The 25,250-nt window shown below is 39.6% G+C and overlaps 1 protein-coding gene across 6 annotated transcripts in view; it reads left to right on the forward strand.

The window, feature by feature from the left end:
* ATP2B1 (ATPase plasma membrane Ca2+ transporting 1) overlaps positions 1-25,250 on the forward strand; it is a 120,115-nt gene that overhangs the window by 70,878 nt on the left and 23,987 nt on the right. For 5 of the 6 annotated variants that reach the window (XM_075012030.1, XM_075012039.1, XM_075012044.1 and 2 more), the window contains exons 6-12: positions 3,140-3,271; positions 7,997-8,035; positions 8,541-8,702; positions 13,689-13,903; positions 16,172-16,414; positions 19,759-20,000; positions 24,208-24,445. In XM_075012030.1, coding sequence (XP_074868131.1) covers positions 3,140-3,271; positions 7,997-8,035; positions 8,541-8,702; positions 13,689-13,903; positions 16,172-16,414; positions 19,759-20,000; positions 24,208-24,445 — 1,271 coding nt within the window. Of the gene's footprint in view, positions 1-3,139; positions 3,275-7,996; positions 8,036-8,540; positions 8,703-13,688; positions 13,904-16,171; positions 16,415-19,758; positions 20,001-24,207; positions 24,446-25,250 lie in introns of all 6 variants that reach the window. The other variant, XM_075012049.1, reaches the window with a different exon arrangement.

Raw genomic sequence — 25,250 nt, forward strand, 5'->3', positions numbered from 1 at the left:
AAGTCTGTCTACTATATTTTTGAGAGATGGTCTGTCTGTCCAAGAAATCTTAAATGGTAAGAGGTAAAACCACTGAATTTGGTTTATAGCTTCCTCTTGCCTTAACTTAAAGCAAGGTAAGGGTTTGGTTGTGCCAGGAAAATGGAATGTGCCTGGCTTGGGATTGCATCGCATAAAACCATGAAGACAAGACAAAATCACCAGGCAGGTGATGTGCTGTGTGGAAGAGCCCCATGTCCCAGTCTGGGACTGCCCTAGCAGTATGCCTCTTACCCTAGAGGTGCCCTTTGGGGAGGGTGGGGGAGCTGCTTCCCCCTCCACCCGGATTCATACAGACATTACTAGGTGTTTCCCCCTACTCCCTGAAAGAGGGGAAGTACACAGATAGCTGCATTCCTCATTCTGGCTGGGGAGCACAGGGGTCAGACAAACATGCATTTCCCCCGTGGGGGACATGCACTCCTCCTGGCTGTGCCTACTGGAGCTGCTGCACCTATATAGTGGTGCTTCTCACTTGGCCAAAAGCTACTGCAATGAGAGGGGGCTGGGATAGTTCTCTCTCGCTGAGGCAGACTGCATATTGAACCCCTCACTTTGAGACCCATACCAGAGCAATGATTTAAATGAAGGAGGTACACTTTATTTTCCCAAAACCAAAATTAAATCTTCTAGTATTATCTATTTTCACCTGCAAGAGACTGTGGTCTAAAATTGACCTGTGTCCTTGTTCTTTCTGACATGTAAATCAGATGTGAAAGCTCATATGTTAAAAGCTGCATTTAGCCATCCCTGTACTTACCAGACAGCTCTGTGAACCACCACTTTTGATGGTCATTGAAAGTCTGGTTCATAGTCTAGCTGTTGCAGGCCCTTCAGGCTCCACACAGCTTTCTGGAAGTGGCAACAGGTCCCTAGTGCCCCTTGGTAAAGGAACAGTTATGGAGGGCTTTGAGTCCTGGCCTATCCTTGCCCTGCCCTGCCCTGCCCTGCCCTGAACAATGGCGGTTAAGCATCTGTTGGCTTGCAGTGGTGGACAGTGGACTTTTTTGTGGGGCAGTGTCTGCAGGTGGAGGCAAAATGCAGAGATATCTAGCTACCTCTCCACCTAATAGCCGCACAAACTTCTTGTAGGGAGTCATGTGAGGTGAGCAATGTCCAGATCTGGCACCCCAAACTCCCTCCCACATGTAAACTCCCTTCCAGCTGATGCCGTTTGCCGCTTCCCACATTGAAAGCCCCTCTCTGAGCTTGAACCCTGCACCAACTCTGCTCTCCCCGGATTCCCGTTCTGCAGCCTGAATCCCTCATTTCTGAACCCACTCTAGAACCAGCATTCCAAGCCCATTGTTCGTTCACCTCCCTCACACAATCAGTCAGCTTCAGCCAGATGTACCCTTCCACACTCCAAACTTGTAGTTTAACAAAATATTTGACTAACCAGCACTCCTGATTCCTCAGATATGCTGGATGATAAAAGCTTAATTGTATTAGACTTTTTGAGTTTTACCTTTTTTAAAATGCCAGCAATATCAAGTCTGGTCTGGTCTTGTTAGAGGATTTGTTGGATGGCTCAGTGTGTTTGTATGCCCTTGCACCTTTAATTGAAAGGGCTAAAGCGTAGAAGCTTTATGAATAATGTTATCCATTAACAACATTAACCAGGGAGGCTAAATGTGTGAAATAAAACCTAAACAGTTTAGAAATACCTTCAACGTTGTCTCTTATGCTTTGTCAATTCTTGACCATTTTCTCATATTCTGGAGACAGATAATATGAAATTTCAAAGCACAAGCATAGCCACAATATTTTGATCCAGGGGAGTGGGTAGAAGCTTTCAGCTTTGTATTTTACAGAAGTGTGCTAAGCCTCTTAATGGTGGCTTGTAAAGGAATAGAGCATGCCATGTCACCACTTACCAAATCCTCAGCCATTTCTCTTAACTGAGAATTTTTTTCTAGTTGTTAGAAAAGGGAGGAGGAAGAAAATTCTTGGATCCACAGCTCTGTCATCTGGCAGTGTTGCTCTTGCCAAATCACAGAAGTCAGTTTTTTTCCCCTGTATTTACAAAACTCAAATCTTATCTCTCAGGACTAGTTTGCAAAGTACTCTGAAATTCCTGGGTGAAAGTAGAGTTAAGCTTGTGAGAATGTTAGTGATTAAACTTGGGAGGGAGGGAGCAAACATCCAAAGATATCGTAATTGTCATAAAACACTATTATAAAAACCAGCAAATACATTGTAGTTTTAACTTTAAAAAATTCAGATGTATTAAGATGGAGAAATGACGAAGTTTTAGATGTTTGGAGTTTCACATTAATCTTTCTTTCAAAATCAATTTACATTTAAGTTTAATGTGCAGCATTCTTTTGAATCCCTTGACTATATTTTTCTACCTTAACATACTTGGACTTTTTTAAAAAACTTAGTCCCAACTTTAAACTGCTTAATTTCATAAAGCATGGTTTTAGAAATCTGACATCCTTGTAGGGTATTTATATCCTGAACTCCAGATACATATGCTTAGCCTAATTTAAAATGTTTTTGTCTAATAGTATGATGTATTTCGCTGCTAAGATGGTGTTTCTTTCTTAAGATCTTGCCTTTTCCTGAACTGTTCAGTTGATATTAATGCTAGTTTTAATGTAACTATTGGCAAATTAAATTAGATTTACTTGAGTGTGATTCTTAATTCATTGTTGGGAGTAAGCTGAATGACAGCCTGTAAAGAGAAGAGTTTCTGTTTAAAACAAATTGGAATGGGAGGATAAAGTTCAGGAAAACTACTATCGAACTACTCCCCAGAACAGTGTCTAAACTCTTCTACAACTTAAATTAATATAGTCACTTGTTTTATGTTGAAAGTATTCGACTCCTCTGCTCAAAAAAAAGTGTGTAGGTATTCCATACCTTGTGTGCTTCTGAATTCTCAATTGATGGGGCAATTATGAATATGCTTTCCAGGACTCTTTAAGACTGGCAGTTATACAAAACATTTACAGTTAGAGAAATTTTCATCATTTAAAGGTGACTTTTTCTGTTGATGTAGTGAAGATTTTATCTTACTGCTTTGTCAGCAGGCTGCTTCACACTTTCAGGGGAAAAAGTATTAAGATGTACTCTTCCTCCCCCTGCCCCTCAGGCACCCATGTGATGGAAGGCTCTGGAAGAATGGTAGTTACTGCTGTAGGAGTGAACTCTCAAACTGGAATTATATTCACTTTACTTGGGGCTGGAGGAGATGATGAAGAGAAGGAAAAAAAGGACAAGAAAAGTAAGATAAAATTTCAAAGGTCTGAAAAATTGAATATTTGAACTGTCTGAATGGAAGATGGGACGTAACACATCAGGATCTTTTTTTAATTGTATAAAAGTACTGTGAAATGTGTTTGTACTATTCTTAAATAACCTGCTTACACTTTGAATAGGCTGCTTACAAATTAAGAAAATATATAGCACAGAAATTTTAAAACCTATATAGAGCTGAGCATTATGTGTAGTCAGATTTTGTCCAATTTTAATGAAGTGTATGGATTCAGTGAGAGACTTAAAGCCCGTAAGAGTTACAGGGACAAATACAATGTAAAATGTTTAAACCAATTTATGTATTGTGCAACTTTCAACTTTATAAAGGAGGCTGATTTTGTGGTTCACCTGCTTCACAGCACGTGTTTCTTCATGATAGTTCACACTAATAGCTTTCTATTTCTATTTTTGGCAGAGAGATTGAAAGTCACCAGATTTTTTTTCCCCCCTAGTGAATTCTACAATTTTTACGTTGAGTAGAATAAGTTTCAGAAGACTGGAAATTATAGTTGCATGAATGCCTTTGTGGAAGTGGATAGGACCTGAGAAAAATTAAGAAAACTCTGTAGTAAGATTCTACATCTTGTCAGATGAACTCTCCTTATTGGAGATTGGGCTGAATGTTTGCTGATTTTCTTAATCTGTCACTTTTGCTCAGGATTTTTTAAAGCTTTTATATTATTCAGTCCTGTTTGACAAGGTTATTCCGATTTACAATGGCCTCTGCAGAGTACCTGTTCCCATGTAATGTCTTGCAGCAAAAAATCTTACAGCACGGCACCTATCTCAAGAAGACAAATCCAATGTAGAAGAGTACTTTACTTTACAAGAAGTTGGCTTCGTGCTCCCCCCGCCCCCCCCCCCCCCCAATATAACTTTCTGTAACTTCAGTTCTGGCAACTGGCTATTGGAGCTAAGTAACAAAAGATAAACATGATGAGTCCTAGAAGAGGTAATGGTTAAGGCCATCACTGTCACAAAGGGATGTCTTTACAGGAAGTTAGGAAGGACTCGAAGCAAAATAATCCTCTCAGAAGAATCTGTATAAATTCTCATGGGGATGATACTTTGGCTTAGGATCTCTGAAAGTTAACTGTTCATATCTTAAAATTTCAAATTCCTTTTGAGGTACACGGCTCCATATCTAAGTCCAGAAACTTCTCCAGAACTCATCGGGGCAGATTACTATGGCGAAACAAGTTTTGGAGGGTTTGCAATGTTAGTCTGTTCAAGCAAAAACAACTGAGTCCAGTGGCATGTTAGAGCCTCACATTTTGTTTGTGTGTGGTGTTTTTTTGTTTTTTTTTTTTTTTTCCCCATGAGCTGGATCTGATGCATCTGGCCCAGGCCATGAAAATTTACATCAAAATAATTTTTCTCTTTTTAAGATGCCGCAGGACTCCTCTGGCTTATGGCAGAACAGTAGCTGAAGATACCGTGGCTAATTACAATTCATTTGGAACCTTTTTATGATCGCTCAGTGCACACAGTACTTTTTCTCTTACTAAACCTGTTTCTTCTTACTCCTGTTACAAATCAGCAAAGGCTTTAGGCAAAGCGAGCTAATTCTTTCCTCTAAGAAACAACAAACAAGTAGTAGCCCCTTGGTATGGAGGAGTTGTTGTAATGTGGCAAAAACAAGCTCATGGGTGCGTGTCCCCTCTTCCTTCAATGTTCTATTCACGTTAGCCAAAGCAGACTAGGAGAAACAGTCCTTTTGGCAAGTAGCGCACTCCTTTTGTTCAATATTGTTTTGTCCCTATCTATAGTATGAGAATTTCTAGTCTTAGAAAGAGCAGTCTTTCTCAAGTCTGGAAATGGCCATCTCTGAATTCACTCCACAGTGCAAAACTGCAGAGAAGTCCTCAGTCCAGATACAAGGATTCAGAAATCATGAAGAGTGTTCTGAGTTCTTTTTTTTACTTCGTAGCTGAAGTATCCAACTTTCCAATTTCAGACAATCCATTTATCAAGCCAGCATTTGCTGTGGTAATAAAAGCCCACTTGACTAAAGTCATAGCTTCTTCCAGGGCAAAGAGGATACTCAAGGCAATGCCCTGGTATACATAGGTAACTAAACAGCATGGACTAGATGTTAGCCTTTGTCTGGCACATGCTGATTGCTGTGGTGAGTTTTTCTCCCACCCAGATAAACTTAGGCTTATGGTAGAAACTACGGCTGTATAGCCTAGAGAATTAAACCACAGGCTTGACTCCTGAAGTAACCAATGGGGTTTTCTCTGCAGAAAATATAACTTAATCTTCTGTCAAAGATGTTACAAATAGACTTCCAGTACTGGCTTTGGTGTTTATCAGTTTTTAATTAAAAATCCTTTTCATTTGTTTTGTTTCCATTGCCCTGATAAACATGGTTCAATAGTGCATTCAGATCTGTAAATGGATTATCCTAAACTAGGAATGTCCAAATTTTGGTTCTTAAGTGCAAATGATAAGAGTAGATACTCATTCCTGAAGAGCTCTCCTTCCCTCCATTCACCATTGAGTGAAGAGCAAAGTGGCCTTTGAGCTGCTGCTCATTTTAAGAGGAAGCTGTGTAGCCTTCCCAATAGGAACTGGGAGGGTGGGGAGAAACCAGGCATCTGGTGCAGGAGATGCTGGAGCTCTCCAAAAAGGGCAGTAGGCTGAGGGATAGGAAGCAGCAGTGGTGGTCCTACCAAAAAAGAACAGTTGCAGCAACTGATCTTTGGATCTTTTTTTTTTTTTGTCCCCACTGCAGCTGACTTCTAGGAGGGCTAATATGGCTTTCCTAACGCACAACTTGATGTGAAACTAGCTGGATTGTACATACTTGCTCAGGTAGCCATTTTGTAGCTTATCTTTAATGGGTATCCATACAAATTTCTGGCATTCTTTTTGTCACGGGTAACAAGACACACAACTGTTAATCAAAAGCAGTCTGCTATATTCGTGGATACAGGACGTTAAGAAATAAGACTGTCCTGGTAGATACCTCCTGGAAAGGGAAGGTTGTTGGAGGCTAAGAAAAGGTTAGGAAAAAAATATATATTTAGAGATCATCTGACAGGTTAAAACTTAGTCCTGCCCAAATGCATGGAATTAGACTAAAAAAATGTAGTGAGGTCCTTTCCAGTCTGCATTTGTGGCTCTGAATGTCAAAATACCTACTATCTGAATCTTGAGTCTCATCTGTGGCATTGCTAAAGCATTATTACATTTATGTGGTTTCAGTTTTGGCAGTTACCTTTCAGCTCATGGTTCAGCTCTGCTGCAGAGCTTGATAGCATAGATATGTTAGGAGTGTGAGGGGGTGGAATGTGTAAATGCCTCCCCTAGCTGACATAACTATGCCTGCAACCCCCTCTCCCCCCATGTTTTTCCAATGGAGTGCTTCTGTCTGCATAATATCCTCCTTGGAAAGCAGTTCATCTATGCTAGAGTTCTTTTCAGTTATGGTGCATCTCCATTAGGTGGCTTTGCTGGCATACCTACACCAGCATAGCTATGCTGGTAAAGCAGCTGTAGTTTAAACAAGTCCTGGTACTTAACAGTTCAATAGATAGTCTTGGGGGAATTCTGTGCTACTGTGCAATGCAGAATTTTTGCAGAAATTAACGTTGAGTGCTGAATTTCCTTTCCTCATCTCAGAAAAGAGTTGCAGTGGTGATGGCTGGACCCCAAAATGCCCAGCTGGCCCAGAGAAGGCACTTCTAGACGGTGTGGGGAGGGAAGGAAGTTTGGAGTTAGAGCAGGGTGTGTGTGAAGGATGAAGGACATGGGTCTCGGGCTCCTCTGTCTTGTTAAAAAGGTTGGAATATGTTTTGTGTGTAGTCATATTTATATACCAAATAGTTTTTATATTCTACATACTTATTTTCTTGTGCATGTGGAGAGGGTTTTTTCATATGATCATAACCAAAATTTCTGTTGGTGTGGATTACATTAGATTGGGGGTGAGGTCGGGGGTTGGGAAGAGTGAGGCTGTTAATTGCAGGAATGAAAAGTGGGGCGTGACATAAAATTTGCTCACCTGTGAGTTAGAGGGTTCCTGGTAGCCTCAGTTTTTTCTGCACATCCTGAGGGAAGGAGACAGTAGCATGCAGCAAATGTCATGAAAGCCGAGGACGTAGCATCAAACTGTGTGTGTGTGGGGGGGGGGGGGGGGGGGGTTGGAGTGGGGTTCCCCCCCCCCCCCCGTTCCCTTGGCTCATGTATTGCGTGGGGAAAGCATTCAGCTGGGCTCTGGAGAGTATGTAGGGGACAATATGGTCTGCTGTGCTTCCGGCTGGATGTTCCGTTGAGAGCGTTTTAATCTGTGGCCATGATTTGCTGACAGAATTTTTGTTCAGTAGCTGCCTTCCAACAGTAACTTCTGTTAACACATCGCTGTAGTGTAGACATAAAAGCAAGCAGGAGCAGACTGAAGTTCAAAATAGGGAAGTCTAAGCTATCTCTTCTGCTAAGCTAGGCAGATAAACCTAGCATGGATACTTAGAAATGATTAACCTGCAGCTTGATGGTCAGTTTTATAAAACAAAAATTTTGATAAGTGGCTTAAGTATTCAGTCAAATTTTCAACATTTAAATTGAAGTTAATTGATATGAGAAATAATACATTACAGAAATAAGATTTGAGCAGCCTAGTGTTTTTAATGCTTTTACATTGTAGACAAAGATGGATCTTAAATTTCCGTTGTCTTTTTTTTTCTTACAGGTAAAAAACAAGATGGAGCTATTGAGAATCGTAACAAAGGTAAGTAAAACTGAAAAACATTTTGCTTTTGCATGGCAAAATATCTGTTTGTCTTTTATAAAAATAGTGTTCATACCATCATCTGCCTTAGCTGTACAAAATAGTTTGTTTAAACATTTACAGGTAAATGTTGCCATAACCTAACCAAAAATGCAAATATTAAATGTCTCTAATCTGTGCCCAGTGGTAAGTTCCAAAATGCCATAGTTGAGCACCTAAATGGAAATGACATTGAGTCCCTTTAGATCATGTAATGTGGTGGTGGCGGTCTTGAAGCCTATTTTTCCTTGACCAAAGATTGCTTGGGTGGGGAGGGGGCAGAGTTTAAGCAGCTGGGAATGACCGGCTTCAAGGACACTACCAAAATGGATTTTAATGGGAGCTGGGGTTGCTGAAGATGTGCATTTAACACGGATTTTAGTGATTCCAGGATCTGACTGAACTTGGTAATTATTAATTCGTATACATTTATCCATACATATGTCCCCTATATTTCTAAACTTAGCCAAAGCTCAAGATGGTGCAGCCATGGAAATGCAGCCCTTGAAGAGTGAAGATGGTGGCGATGGAGATGAGAAAGACAAGAAGAGAGCAAACTTGCCAAAGAAAGAAAAATCAGTTTTACAAGGCAAACTTACAAAGTTAGCTGTCCAGATTGGCAAAGCAGGTATGATTAATAATAATAATAATAATAATAATTAAAAAAAAAATCTTTGACACTGAACAATTTTGGTGTCAGTGTTCTGAAATGTTCTGGTTGCCCTTCTCTTTTATAACTTACTCATATGGAGGTTTGGTTAGATCACTTCTTTTTAAGAAAAAAAAAATCTTTTCCAGTATCGCACAACCTTATTTGGTAGGAGCCAGTAGTCAAGTTAAAGCGGATAACTGCTAATTTTAAAGGAAAAAAAGGTAGAGAACTTGAGTGTGCCTTTCTCTCTGTGATAAGATGAATTCTTGTATCTCTAGTATTATGTTCTTTAAGAAAGTACAGCTTTAGCAAATTGGTTTCTAAGGTGATAGCATGTAGAAATATTTGATAAAATATGCCATCTTTCACAGTACTCACTACCAACAGACACCATTCCTAGAAAACTGCATTTGACTGCATGGCAATAAGATAGTAGGGTCTGTTACCTGTTTATCTGAGCAGTGGGAATGCAGATTTCTAATGTTGACTGTATTGTTGAATGCAAAAGGAAAAGGTCCTATTAGAGGCATTCTTCTCTGATCTCTCCATGTGAAGTACTTAAGTGGCATTGTTATAGGTTAATTGTTTCTTTTCTGAGTATTTTGGGCATGGTGGTGTATTTTCAGGTTTGAAAGTCTGTTCCCACCCTAATCAAGCAGGTTTTCTGTGTAAACTTCATTTTTGTACTGCACAGAGACCTGCAGGCTATAAAGTTGTTACTACTGAAGTTGAGACACTTCGCATTTTTGACCTGCCCTTTGAAAATGAATGGGGAAATAGATGTGAGATGCCATTATTGAAGTCGTTTTTCCCTTAAATTGATCAGTAATGACCTTGGAGCCAAGCATTTCCTAGACTCGATTGATTGATACCCTGAAGTACAGCTTAGGAGTACTAGCTCTGTAGTCTCATCAGCATCAGAGTAACTAGCTCCAAGGTCATGAAAGTATTATCTAAGCCAAAAATTTAAAGCAGACCCTTTTTGGGAGGCAGGAGCAGCTTGTCATACTTGAGGTTTGTTGAGTTGGATTTGGAAGCATGTCATTGTATCCCTGCAGTGTCATTGCATGTCAGTCTTCATATGATACTTCATTAGGCATGATTACTAATAGATTAGGTTTTTACTTATGCTCTTTATTTTCTTATTACTGTAGACTAACACAGCTGTTCTTTCTTCCCATCCCCCCCTTGCTATTTCAATATTTAGGCTACATAATAAAAATAAGCCTCATAATTTTAGCACAATAGTAGCTTGTTTAGAAGCACAAAATAAATATTAGGCGAACAGTGGCTTATTTGCATGGATGATAAAGCTAATTCTTCTGTTTCTGAAGAGAAACTAAAAATGTTATTTTTTAAAAGTACTTAATCTAAAATGACCTGTTCATAGCTGCATTGTCCTAAAATTGCACCAAAACATTATTATTAAAATAACAGCAACAAAGGGTCCTGTGGCACCTTATAGACTAACAGAAAAGTTGAGAGCATCTGAAGAAGTGAGTTAACTCACTTCTTCAGATGCTCTAAACTTTTCTGTTAGTCTATAAGGTGCCACAGGACCCTTCGTTGCTGCTACAGATCCAGACTAACATGGCTACCCCTCTGATATTATTAAAATAAGGCATTTCACAGAGGAGTAGTTTCTTGGTGTATACACGATTATGCTTATGGAAGAATTGTGTGCACATCAAGAGAAACACATTGCACATGGTTTAAAATTGTCTTTGTAGCCAAAGTTTCATTCAGTAATTATACTAACGTGTCATGTGTAATTCCGTTTCATCAGTGTGTTCAGTTTGTTTTTTTCCTTTTGTAGGCAATGTTTTAATTGACATTTGAGCTGTTCACTCTAACTTTTGTGCCTTTCACTCCCTTGTTTAAAATCCCCTTTTTTTGGGTTGTCTTCAGTTTCTGTAAAGAGATCATCTTCCTGGTGTCTTAATTCTACTTGAACTCTCCTGATCTTGCTGAAGTGTTCTCCTTTGTTTCTCTCAATTTTGTCTGCTCTTGCACCTGTTGCCATAACACATCTAACTTCCTTTTCTTCTTTGTCACTTCTCTGGAAACTTTTTTCCTGTAGGCAAGAATGTCACTCTCCACTAGTGTAAACCATTCCTCTGACCCCAACTCTTATTCAATCTACCTCCCTATCTCCATTCTGTCATTTGCCTTTATGCATAATCATCTAGTCCTGTGTTTGAATGTATTTTCAATGGCCATCATTGTGATCCCCCTACAGTCTAGCTTCTATTTACTCTGCTGAAAATGCCCTAACCAGTGTCCAGGTGTGAAATATCGGTATCTTGTTTGCTTTCATCCTCCTTGATCAGCCCTGCTACCTTCTATGCTATTCTTTCTCCTGAGGTAGGGTGATCATATTTCCTTATGTGAAATATGGGATACCTGGTAAAATTGCTTGGAGTTAAGCAAGTTCAGTGGCAATCCCATCAGAAGTGTGCAGTACAGACCTTCAAAATAACACTAAGTTGACTGAGCACCCACTTAAAAGATGACAACTGCATTATTATAACAATAGGTAAAAATTCAAAATTACTTTAGAAGTGCCTGCCTTGTCCTCATCTTGTTGTCCTCCAGTGTGTGAGAGGGCTGGTAGTGGGGGCCAGGGGCTGCAGAAGCCAGAGTAGGGGGCTGGCAGTATGTGGAGAAGGGCTGGGGCATGGGAGTGAGCTGCTGGAAATCAGGGCTGTGTGTGTGCAAGGGGGCAGGAGTCAGGACAGGAGGCTGGGAGCAGGGAAGAGACCTGGGACTGGGTTCTGGAACAATGTAAGCTATTTGATATTTTTGCAGCTGTATAAAATGAATGAAGCCTACTAGGGCAGTCCCCTACCCCACCCCTGCATTTGAGTTCAGTGGGTTTATAACCGAAATTATACCCTTTAGCTTTCAAAGGGAAACAAAATATTATTCCATACCTATTGCCTTATAGTACCTCACTGTATTCAGTACAGCACCGCATACTTTCTAATATCATACACACTGTGTGCCAAGCCCAGTGCCAAACATTCCAATACCCCACTCTGTAAACAGGATTTTCAGAGCTTGTAACTTAAGCTCTCGTGAAAGGTACAGCACTGAAAGGCTTGAAAATCCTCACGCCTTGATCTGATGTTGCCACCCACCATCTCCCACTGAAATCTTCCATCATGGGTTTATCTCTCCCAAACAGTGACTTCAGCTCCCATCTAATGACTAGGCGCAGCTGCCCCTCTCCACCCCAGAGATGCCCAGGCCACATGGTGCCTTTGTTTCATGGTGGCTGCCTTGCTCCCCTGCTTTGCAGTCCTGGCCTAGGTAGTTCTCCCATTCCCCAGGGCAGGGCCAGATTAAGATAGGAGCTGCTGCCTAATGGTTCAAATACACCTCCCCAAACAAATGCTAAAACTTGATGGAAATCATTTACCTGGAAGTCCAACTCTAACTGAAAAGTCAAACAGGATTTATGGTCAAGTTCTTCCAGTTTTTGATTTACTGTGCAACAAATAGTAAAGTAACACAGGGTATTCTAAAACTATATCGGTTTCCAGTAGCTACAAAATTCCGAAGGAATTATGTTCTAAAGAACTTTCCCTTCTAAACCCTTAACACCTGTGCAAAGTAGAGCAGCCAAACTCCCTAGCCTCACCCTATTTCTCCCAACACCTTACTTTTTCTTCCACCTCCTCTCAAAGGTAATGGTTGGGGATACTGTTACTCTAGCCTTTGAGGGTGCAGGCAGAAACAATAGAGGTGGGGGGTTAGCTTCCCTAAAGGGGTGGGGGGGGGGTTCCACCTGCCTCAGCAATTTAAAAGGTGCTGGGGCTCTCAAGCCACTTTAAATTGTCTAGGGTCCTAGGCATTTGCCCCATCCATCAGTGGGACAGGCTGAGCCCCCTCCCACACTCCAAACCCCTGGGCCCCAGCCTGGAGCTCCCTCCTTCTGCATCCCAGGCTCTACCCTAGAGCACCCTTACCCCCATCTCACACCCTAGCCTTCTGTCCCAGACTGGCGCTCCCCCCACTTCTATATTCTGAACCCATGATTTTTGTATTCACCCCAGATTCTAGAGGGGCCCTCAAAAACTAATAGCCCTCGCCTCCAGAAGAGTTAATCCAGCACTCCTCCATGATTCACTTTCCTTGTCCCCTTTTTCCTATCTCTGCTTCCTTCTGAGCCCTGTCCCTACCCCTTCATAGGACTCCTCCAAACCCATGATCTCCTGTTTAGCCCTTAGCCTGGATCAAACAACCCTTTACTCCAGAAATGTGCCTATTTAAGCTGTCAGTGGGCTACCAAGTTAAGCACAACTACCCAGTGGCTGCCCCCTTGTTCTCCACCATAGGGCCCTGTGTGCGCTACCCAAATCCTATTACCTGCCAGCAGTGTGTTAGGGGACTATCTAAGATGCAGCCTCCTCTGCCTTTTTCGTAGGCAATGAGAGCAAAGAATGCACAGCAGCCTGATTCTGTCTTCTGACAATCTTGCCCATTGCCCTGTGGCTGCTGGCAACAGCGTGTTTAAACAATCTGTTTAAAGAGCCCACATGGCTCTCCAGCTGGCTCTTGAAACAGACAGCCCCTGCTGCTTAAAGCACTGTCTCTTTAAAATTCAAGTCCTTGCTTTGCATCATATGGGAAAATTAGCCTGTTTTAAAAAGTTGGGACACTCTCCAGGGAGAAGAAGGGACAGTCCTGGCTAAAACAGGATGGATGGTCACCCCATCCTGAGGACTCTTTTCTCTTACCCATAAATCTGTCACTCCAATGTTTGGCCATGCCTTTTGTGATGACCGTTCCATTACGTAGATGTATAAAGTGTAAGTTTTTATGTATCCAATAAAATTTGTGTATTTGGTTTTAGTCTGAAAATGACTGGCTTTTTAAGTTTATTTTTGGCACTTGCATTGCAGATAAGATGTGGCTTTTTTAAATAACTGCTTGTCCTTTTTCTTCTTTTAACAAAAGGTTTGTTGATGTCTGCAATCACAGTCATTATCCTTATCTTATATTTTGTAATTGATACCTTCTGGGTTCAGAAGCGACCTTGGCTTGCTGAATGCACACCAATTTATATTCAGTACTTTGTGAAGTTCTTCATTATTGGAGTTACAGTCCTGGTGGTGGCAGTACCAGAGGGTCTTCCACTTGCAGTCACTATTTCACTTGCTTACTCTGTAAAGGTATGTGTAAAAAAAGCATGCTTAAAGGTAGGTGGGCACATAAAACGATTCTAAATCAGGCAAGAAGGAAATTGTACACAGTTAAGTGTCTTCATTGGAGATTGAGGGACTCTTGACTCATTCTTGTCTGTAGTACAGTACAATGAAAAAACATTGTGCTGAGTTGCTATCTAATCCACTGTATGTTAACGTAAGTCATGGGTTCCTAGGGGCAGTATAAAATTAACTTAGTAGTGTACTTGACAAAGTGAAACATAATGTTTCTGGTGCATAGAGTTGGAATAAAAAGACTTCTGTCATATGTGCATGTGCACATAGTTTATCACTCTACCATGTTTGTCATGTCCATAGTACAATAGGTTGTGTAACTTAGAGCGTGTGTTTAGGGTACCAAGTTGAGCTAAATAAGCTTTCATGTCTACCACTAATAGGCAATGCAATGCACAAGTATAATTTTGTAGATTTAGGTCAGAATTGATTGCAATAAGCTTTCACAGCCTGCCTGGATACATGCCAATTGTTTTCTTAGCCTGTAATATTGATTGTAGAGTATCTGCTACCTCTAAACTTCAGATTCTTTTTTCTGTATTTTGTTTTAATACAGTCAGGATAATTAAAGACTGAACACTGCTTTGAGACTGGCTTAGTGTAAACAGTGAATTTTTCAGATAGTTCTATTTTATATACCTTTATTGCAACTTTGATATTTCAATTCAATAGGCCACTTAACTGCCTTGTGGGAGCTAGAAAGATTGAAACCAAGATTTTGAACTAATGCCTATAGACAGAATTCCTGCCCTACCTTTCTGCACCATCAATCTCTGTGGTTTGATTTTTTTGTTCAATCTGTTATCGCAAAGCATTCAAGAACTGAAATATAACTTCACTGACACTTCAAATATTTGAAATACAGTGAACATCAACTTTTTTTATTTTTCTTAAAATTGTAAGATGTGTGAATACTTGGCCTTTTAAGCTAAAAAGGAAATATATCAGAGTCCTGTCTTGCTTTCCAATCAGTGAATGGAGCATGCTGTAATACAAGCTAAGTATTTTAGGTGTATGCTAATCTTACTGGCTACACGTACAACACAGCAGTCTATCGACAGAAGTTACTGTTCGAAGAGATCATCCAGCAAAACTTCTGTCAACAGGTCACATCTACACATAAAAGCAGATTGAAAAAGCAATCCGCTCTGACAGAATGGCCAGCTAGAAGCTAAGCAGACAGGACTGCCTGGTGAGCCAGAAGCCCTGTCCATCTACAGACGGCCCCCAGAGAGTCTAAACACCCTTTTTTTCCTTTAGCTAATCTTCTTCCTCTCTGCAACAGTTTGTTGAAGTGCTGAGGGTTTTTTGGTCGATTTTTAAGACCCTCTAGTGTAGACAGCCTCTATGTAACATCATAATTTTAACAATTGGGGCTGAAGGAATGGCTCAACTTCCCTTTTTTCTTTTTAAAAAATACCTGTAATTCAACACTGTCGTACAATAAACATTCATCTTTGGAAACAGTTGAATATTCCTCTGATCGATGAGGAATAGATGCTTGAACAAAATGTGTTTTTGCTTAAAATGAAGGGTGTTTGTGGAACTGGTCTGCTCAGGTACCAGATTCTATTAGAGTAGCAGTATAGCTTGTGTCTCAACTTGAGTAATTTGGCTTAATATTCTAAGTATTGTTGACTTCTCTACTTATTCAGCAAGGCTGGGTCTACACTGGCTGCAAAAGATCAAATGCTTAAGTTCAATCTTCTGGGGCGCTGTTTAGCACATGCGCAAAACGCACATTCAGGGGTCAGTGTTGACTCTGGAACTCTGTACAAACTGCAAGGATAAAGGATTGTTGGTGGGAGGAGCACTCCCATTGACATTCTGCAGTGAAGACAAGGACCACTGTCGACGGCTGTAAAATGGATTTTAGATATGCAATTGGTGCACCTAAAATTCCGTAGGTGCCATCGACATTCATGTAAGTGTAAATATAGCTCTAATGTTGACATACATTTAAATGCAGCAGAATATGGACTCTGGCTCTAATAGATGTGTTTAAAATGCAGTTTGTGGTATCATATATTTGGGTATATGCTTTCTGGTTGACTGTCTGTCAGTATTTGCGCGGCTAACCTAAGGCATCTTTTTTAAAGAGGCCTGACCTTCTGAAGGTCATATTAGCACTTTCTGAAGATTCAATACCTTAAGAGAGAGAGGGCTTTTGAAAATTGAAGTGCTGGTGATAGTTGTTCATATTTGTTTTTTTCTTCATAGAAAATGATGAAAGATAATAATTTGGTGAGACACCTGGATGCTTGTGAAACAATGGGTAATGCAACAGCCATTTGCTCAGATAAAACTGGGACATTGACCATGAACAGAATGACGGTGGTCCAGGCTTATATCAGTGAAAAACATTATAAAAAAATTCCAGAACCAGATGCTATTCCTGACAAAACTTTAGGTTATCTTGTGACAGGAATTTCTGTTAATTGTGCTTATACATCCAAAATACTGGTAAGTGAATCTTTTTTTTTAAATAGAACAGTGTAAGAATAAAAAGCCATTCATCTTAGTGCTTAAAGAAACCACAGTACAAATAATCTAACTACTACATAACCACTATTTGAATGTGTATACACTGAGTTGAGGGTGAGCCACCTTTATCCTTGCTGTAATTTTAAGATACCTTAATATTTCAGTTGATTTGGGGGCCTAATTCAGAACACACTCTCTCTCTCTCTCTAGCTTACTTTACAGTTGGTAGTATTTTGAATTGGTGATTTGCGAAATGCTGGCTTGAGGAAGCTGGAGTTCTTAAAACTTTACAGCCTAAGGGCTATCTCCTCTGTTAGGAAAGCATTTAGCACATTTGGGTGCTGCCACAATATAAATATGAGAAGGGTGTAGTGTGTTTACTAGATGAAATGAATTACGCAAGTACAAATATTGGAGGGGTAGCCGTGTTAGTCTGGATCTGTAACAGCAACGAAGGGTCCTGTGGCACCTTATAGACTGACAGAAAAGTTTTGAGCATGAGCTTTCGTGAGCATCTGATGAAGTGAGTCTGTGCTCACGAAAGCTCATGCTCAGAACTTTTCTGTTAGCTTATAAGGTGCCACAGGACCCTTCATTGCTGCAAGTACAAATAGTGACTTCATTATCCATAACTAAAAAGGATTAAATGCAGTGTTTAGTTGAATAAGTGCATAGATTATGGGTCAATAACAACCATCGTTGTTCAGAACCTAACTTTTTTCACCATATTGAGCATTTGTGAATGAATATTTCAGTACCTATATCACAAATTTGTTGCTCAACTTGATAAATATTATATAAAGTATAAATATTGCACTTTTTTAGTTTACTGTGTGTAGCAGTGTGATTCAGCAACACCCCACCAATCATGATCTCAGGAGCAGTGCTCCCCCTAATCTTTCTATCCCTGTGTGGAATAACCTTATATGCTCACAGAAGCATGTATGAATGTGGACCACCAATAGAAACACACAACCTAGATATGCAGCATTTGAATTTCTTCTGGCTGGCAGCACAAGTACACAGGTTACAGGGAGTACTGCTCAGGAGATAATACATGCCATATATAATGTTGGAGTTGCCTACTGAGTAGCTAGAAAATTTGTGGTGCATATAGCAGAGTATGGCTTACATGCCTTAACTACTTAAACCAATTACGAGTTTGTTTCAGTACCATCTGTATGTTGGGGAGAATCAACTCTGGTACATAGCTAAATTAGGACTTTTTTCTGTGGAAAAAAGATGTTTGCTATCTGAAGAGAAACTTTGGGGGAAGTTCTCAAAGTAATCAATACTATAGAGGGTAAAAGCATACTTTGTGTAGTGACTGAGTCTGGTTTGTCTTGTGCCAATGGCTTGGGACCCATAATATGCTCTTTCAGGAAGAATGAATGAAATAATGCTGCAGTACTTGTGAAAAGGAAATAGCTTTAAACTTCTTGCTAGATCCAGTAAGGGTGTTACCATCCACTGTCCCATGTCATTCTTTGTACCCACACTACCCTCAAAGACAACTTACAGAGAGAGAAGACGCATCACAATGCCTTGTCTAGACCAAACTACAATTTCTAACTCACTGGTATCTTAGTATTGTAGAATCCTGTGAAAAATACTAAGCCATCTGCCTGTTTGAATTTGTTAATGCTGTCTGTGTCATGTTAATCTGCAAGAGCATGTCTTCTAATTCACAAAGGCAAATGTTGTCCAGGATGTATAGATTGTATTAGGCAGTTGGTATCAACTGAAGAAAAATCTCAAAAGGGCTTAAGTCTTTTTAAAAGCACTACAAAAATCAACATAAAATGAGTACATTGATATGAAAAACTTAAATGGGCAATCTTTTACCAGTTGGAGGTGTTTCCTGCTGTGTCTGCCACAGGGACCTGTTGGCTCAATGATAATGAGTATTTTTATTGATGTGTATAAAAATGGTAAAATTTACAGATGGGCCAAATTGGTGGAGTGGTAAGTACTGATGGGAATAGGTCAATGTAATATAGACCAACCCAGATTTCTTGATGATGATGGCTCATTTGAACACTTAACACAGCCAAATTCCAGGTCTTACATTTACCTAAAAAGAATATGGATTAGGTTTAAAAGATTCCAGCAGTGTATTTTGAGGTGGGGGAGTGGATGATGGGATTTCAGTGGATAACAAACTGAAGCTGAACTCACAGTACAGTGTTGTAGCTAAAAAGTCAAACTACTTCACAAAGTAGAGTCAGTCAAGGAACTTCTTGCCAGTGGATGTTGTAAAGGCCAAAAGTTTTTTTTTTTTAACTGGATTCAAAAAAGAATTAAGTAAATTCCTGGAGGATAGGTCTACAAAAGTGATTAATCGGGATGGTCAGGGATGCAACACCCTACTGGATGTACCTAAACATCTGACCCCCAAGAAGGTGGGATTGGACAACATGGGATAGCTCACTCAGTAATTGCTTAATTCTGTTAATTCCCCTCTGAAGCATCTGGCATTAGCCACTGTTGGAAGACATAATGCGAGTGTGACCCAGTATGACCATTCTTTTGAGCTCATTTGCTGTATAAGTAGAAGAATAGTGAGGCAGGAATAATGAAGTGGCTATATATCTGTGTGTGGCATTAGTGGGACCGATATTGGAATATGGCGTCCAGTTCTGTGGTCAGTAGTTTAAAAGGGATGCTGAAAAGTTGGAAAGGGCTAAGAAGAGAGCTAAAGATAGCTTTGAGGTGTGCAAAATATGCCTTACAGTGAGACTTAAGTTTAGAGAACGTTAATGGGTGACTTCATCATGGCCTATCGGTGCCTACAAAGTGAAAGATTTCATAGGCTCTTGAATTTTGGATTCCAAATATTCTGCCTTTTGATAAACTAAACTTGGACTAGAAATAACTTTAACAATGAGGGAATTTAAGAACTGGAACAACTTAGGTTGGGAATGGGGATTCTCCATCTCTACCTTTAAATCACAAGTTGAATATCTTTTTCATAAGTATATTGTTAGTTGAAGAAAAGTTATAGGATTGGATGCAGAAACGAAGAAGGGATTTTTTTTTTTGGCCTCTTACAGGGTGTTTGAATCAATGATCATAAATGCTTCCTTTCTGGCTTACAATTTTATGAAAGCCAGGAATTTGATTTCTTTTCACTTTAATCAGGGCATTTGTGAATAGAGACTTAACACACGTAATAAGTGACTTTGAATTACAAATTCAGCAGGTCATAACAGATATATTTGGTTTTAGGCTAACAATTTTTCTGGTACTCTTAAATTAGCAGTTCTCTAGTAATGTTGTATACTGCAAACTAGAATAGAATTGCCTCCTTTTTATCTTTACAGCCTCCTGAAAAAGAAGGTGGCCTACCACGTCATGTTGGCAATAAAACAGAATGTGCCTTGCTGGGATTGCTTCTGGATTTAAAACGAGATTATCAGGATGTAAGAAATGAAATACCAGAAGAGGCACTGTACAAAGTATACACCTTCAACTCAGTCAGAAAATCAATGAGTACGGTGTTAAAAAATTCTGATGGCAGTTTTCGAATATTCAGCAAGGGTGCCTCGGAGATAGTTCTTAAAAAGTAAGGTTAATGCAACTCTTGGATTACTAATGGAGAGAAAGCTGTGCTAGTCTATATACTATCAAAACAAAAAAGCAGTGAAATAGCACTTTAAAGACTAACAAAATAATTTTAGGTGAGCTTTCATGGGACAGACCCGCTTATTCAGACCATAGCCATACTAGAACAGACTCAATATTTAAGGCACAGAGAAACAAAAACAGTAATCAAAGTGCACAAATCAGGGGAAAAAATTATCAAGGTGAGCAAATCAGAGTAGAGGGGCAGAGGGTAGGTCAAGAATTAGATTGCATGCTTGGCTTAATCTAATTCTTGACACCCATCTCCCCCCCCCCCCCCTCACACTTTGATTTGCTCACCTTGATTCTTTTTTCTGATTTGTCCACCTTGATTACTATTTTTGGTTCTCTGTGCCTTAAATATTGAGTCTGTTCTGGTATGGCTCCGGTGTGAAGTGGGTCTGTCCCATGAAAGCGCACCTAATAAATTATTTTGTTAGTCTTTAAAATGATACTTAATGGCTTTTTCATCTTGGATTACTGTCTGGTAGGCATGTGAAAATCTTAGTTTGTCAATTTCTTTTCCATTTGAGAACAGTAAAACTGTTAACTGTATGCAAAAGTATTGGCTCTTGTATGTACTGGGTGCCACCAGAGTTGATTTTGGGATATATATTCCTTTTAATCAAGAAGTTGACAACCATCTGTAATAAATTTTCATTTTCCTGAGAGCTGCTCTTACGGTATTATGCCTTTTTCACACAATGGCTTTTTCCTATTTTTTTTTCCTATTTCAATGACGCAGGAAACAGTAAAGTAGTTTTAAGAAGTTTCTCTTTCCTTTTGCTTCCTCTATAATCATATTGCAGAAGAAGAAAAAAGTGCATAAAAGCTGAAAAATGGTGCAGGCAATGGTATGCTTATATCTAACCAACTTTTGAATCTGCTTCTGAGAGAGGAAGCAGGTAAGTGGGTGGAGCAGAAGGCTAGTCCAACCACAGTTCTATTGATTTAGGCTCAAGCAAATTGTAAACTCTAGATGAAAACCATTGCCCTAAAATTCTCAAAATCGTTGCTGGGCAGAAATAGAACCAACAAACCGTTTCAACCCACAGCCTGAGAACCATTGTTTACTCCTTTCCTCTTAAAATAAAATAATAAAAAAGCCTCTCTGAAACAAGATTGCCATCGTCTGTTTGAGCCTTCTTTCTCTCAGATGCATCAGCCCTCATACCAGTTGTCTTCAGTCTTGCCTGGACAGCGTCAGAGTTGAAGTGAACAGAACCAGAAAGCACACTCACTTTGACAGTCATAAGCCCCAGAAATCCTTCACCCTATAATCTAGACCTCAGGCTACTGCCTAGCCTGCTGTGAACAACTGACTCAAGCAATGGCCAAATTTTTTAGGGAAGGGCCATGCTTCTGTATGTCAGGCATAGATCCAGACCATCACATCAACCCTATCGGGGCTTAAGAGGATGAAAGGAAACGAAACAAAAGTTAATGCCCCTATCAAGTATGTGACTCAGTCATGATAGTTGAGTTCCCTGATCTAAATGTTAAGCTTCTGTGTTAGAAAGGAAACTACTGCTCCCTCATATGCCGACCTGTAACTGTTTTCCCTCCCCCCCCCGCCCCCGGTGATCTACTGATCAGGAGTGTACTCAGTAGATGTAATTTTGCTTTTGCTCTGTGTCATGGTTTTGTCTCATAAAAAGTTTAACTGGATGCAAAACTACAGGGTTCAGGTTTTTGCAAACAGATGTCCATCTGAAAAAAACCCTTCTGTCCTTCAGGAGACCCGTAGAACTTGACATGAACACGATCTCTTTGGGAATCTTTAGCTAAACATGTAAAATTCTGAAGCTTCCATGGAGGAACAGGAAAATCTGAACCATTTCCTTGGCAGTATTGCTAAAACCTGACTGTCTCCTTGAAAAGAGTTTTATTCTAGTGTCTGCTAGAATGTTTTTTGAGAGCTAGTTATAGAAAAGTCTTGTAGCTGTTTGCAGATTTAAAGTTTTACCTTGCTGAACTTGTAGTGAACAATGATTCTCTATCAAACTGGCCAATATGAGCATTCCTATACAGGTTTTTTTTTCCCACTCAGTAGTAAGATTACTGATCTAAAGTCTTGCCTCCTCTCCATTCCACTATGCTGATTTTTGATTTTTTTTCCAGTAGATGGAAATGGATTTGATGTTTCCTTGGTCACTTTCACATACATGTGGATATAGCTGTTGAACAGATCTGTTCCACTCTGATTTCAAGCTAAGTCTCAACAGAGTATCACAAATCATAACTATTTAATTCCTGACAAAATTAAAAGATCTGTATCTCAGCACCTAATGTTACCCAATGTTGAACAATGGGTGTCTACTTTTTTTTCCTGTTTTGTTTTTGTTCTTTCTCAATGAGTTTGTGAAAGAAGGGTTGAGACCTCTAGTCTGGATGGGGAGAGAAGATATGAAAACTTAGACGGCGTATGCAGTGACCTGAAAACAGATTTATTCCACAGCCTTATGAACAGTAACAAAAGAAAATGGCTGATAAAGAAATCTCTTTAAAAATCCAGAGATTAAATTATTCTGGGGATATTAAACTACTTAACCATTGACTTCCCACTATCCGCCTGGCTCTTTCTATTACTTTTAGCGAGGAGTTTGGCTCCACTTCCTTAAATATTTAAGAACCAAAATGTTTGACTGCTTCATACCAATATTTAAACAGTTGTACATCTTCCCTTTATCTTGCTTCTAGACTCGACAAAGCATGAGAGAGTTGTCAAACAGAAAATTCACAAACTGAGCTAAATTCTGTAGTTAGACTATAGCCTTTTAGAAATTCACCAGTTTGCATATATACTTTTTAGGGCACTCAAAATCCATATTATCTATAATGGGCTGGGGATTTTGAGTTGGGTACGTTAGAATGTTTAGTACATACAACTGCAATAAATGCGTTTAAGGTGCTTTTTAAATATTAAGTCATACTTCTGGAGTTAGTGTATATCGTATTACAGTGCAATTGAGATACGTATAAAGTTGTGCTTTTTTTAAAAGTGCTGTCCTGGCTGAGGTAGAAGCACATTTTTCTATTTTCTGGCAATGTGAAATCAAACCCTTCTACTCGGTGTTGGGTATATTTTTGACAGTTATTTTTCCTCACCAATCAGATCCTCTAACATCCTTCTGAAATTATCTGCAATAGTGACTTTTTTACAATAGAATTTTGATCAGTTGGTGCTCTATTTGAGGTATTTCAAGAGATGAAGAAGTAAACTTATTTAGTGATAAACTGCTGGCTTCTGGATTGTTGTAGGGCTTTCCTTTTGTAGTATGACTGAAGAGAATTTATGGTTCAATTAATAGATTATTGGCTAGACTGCTTACTGTTGTTTAGGGTGAAGTCACTTGTTTACTGTTAAACATTTATCAAGTCTTTGCCAAGTTTGTTTAGATTTCCGGTGTGGGTAATTCAAAGCACAGAGGGCACCCAGGACTTGGGGAAGGATGTAACATGAGCAAAAAAAAAAAATGTAGTTGTAAAGCTCTGGCCTACCAAATTAACCGGTCTAAGCTAATCTTAGTCAAAACTGCAGTGATTTTTAAATCAAGGTTGCTATAAAAATTTCTAACTGCCTATAAGACATTTGAGTGTCAAATGAAATTAAGTACAACATAGTTTGGTAAACGCAATTGATTTTTTTTAAATCCCAACTCCTCTACCACCTGAAACATTGATCGAGTTCTCATCTTGTTCAAGAGCTAGATTTTGCATTCTGGCCAGCTGGGTCTATTAAAACACCAATTTAAAGTTTTAATTCTTTGAAGGTAGTATTTGTTCATGCACTCAATTATCATAGCTGCCACTTTTGGGCATTGTGGGGAGCTGTTGGCCATCCTGCTGTGTATCTCTAACTAGAACACAAATACAATACAGAAGTTAATATTTGTCAACTTCTGCATTTTAATTTTTTTTCAGGGCCTTCACAATATAGTGTCTAGATGAGGGAAATGGGGGAAGGTTAAATAGCACGCTGATACTCGCCTTCCTTTGCTCTTTGGAAGGACACTCAGAATTTTTCCTTTGAAAACATGATTGTTTATGCTTAAGACTAGTGCTTGCCTTTATGTGGATCTTAATCTGACTATAAGCTAACTTTTTGTACTTGATGTTTAACCACCTTTTTGATTTGTTCTTTTTAGGTGCTTCAAAATATTGAGTGCTAATGGTGAACCAAAGGTATTCAGACCTAGGGATCGTGATGATATTGTAAAAACTGTGATTGAACCTATGGCCTCCGAGGGACTCAGAACTATATGTCTAGCATTCAGAGATTTCCCAGCAGGAGAACCTGAGCCAGAGTGGGACAATGAAAATGATATTGTCACTGGTCTTACATGCATTGCTGTTGTAGGGATTGAAGATCCTGTGAGGCCTGAGGTAGGAAGAACTGTGAATTCACTAATGCTTAACCTGTATTTTTGTTAAAATCTTCACCTATATTAGTTAGCCATCTGGTTTATTGACATTCTTTACAGGCCCATTTGTCAAGAGTCTCACTAATTTATTATGCTTACGGTTACTTATGTGGTGAAAGGTGGTCCAGAAACCTGGTGAAAAATCTCCTAGATGGAGACTATAAATTATGAAAATGGTTTCATATTGCTACTGTGTGTCTTTGGAGCCATCTAGGCCGTGTCTACATGAGCCCAAAACTTCGAAATGGCTACAATTTCAAAGTTTACTAATGAAGCGTTGAAATACATATTCAGCGCCTCATTAGAATGCCAGCAGCTGCGGCACTTCGAAATTGATGCGGCTTGTCCAGACGGGGCTCCTTTTCAAAAGGACCCCGGCAACTTCGAAATCCCCTTATTCCTAACAGCAGATAGGAATAAGGGGATTTCAAAGTTGCCAGGGTCCTTTTGAAAAGGAAGCCCTGTCTGGACGAGCCGCGTGGTGGTGGCGAGCAGTGTCAATTTCGAAGTGCTGTGGCTGCTGGCATTCTAATGAGGTGCTGAATATGTATTTCAGCGCTTCATTAGTAAACTTCGAAATGGCCATTTGCATGGCCATTTCAAAGTTTTGGGCTAGTATACACATAGCCCTAATGACCTAGTGGGCAAGTAGGAAAACAGAAGAAGCAGTAAGTACTCAGTAATCATGCATTCACAAACTTGGGTATTAAACATTTATTTAGAACCAAATAATGTTGGTCATTATATTCTGTATCTGCTTCACTTAA

This window comes from Carettochelys insculpta, chromosome 1 (assembly GCF_033958435.1).
Source record: "Carettochelys insculpta isolate YL-2023 chromosome 1, ASM3395843v1, whole genome shotgun sequence".
Classification (NCBI taxonomy): Eukaryota; Metazoa; Chordata; order Testudines; family Carettochelyidae; genus Carettochelys; species Carettochelys insculpta.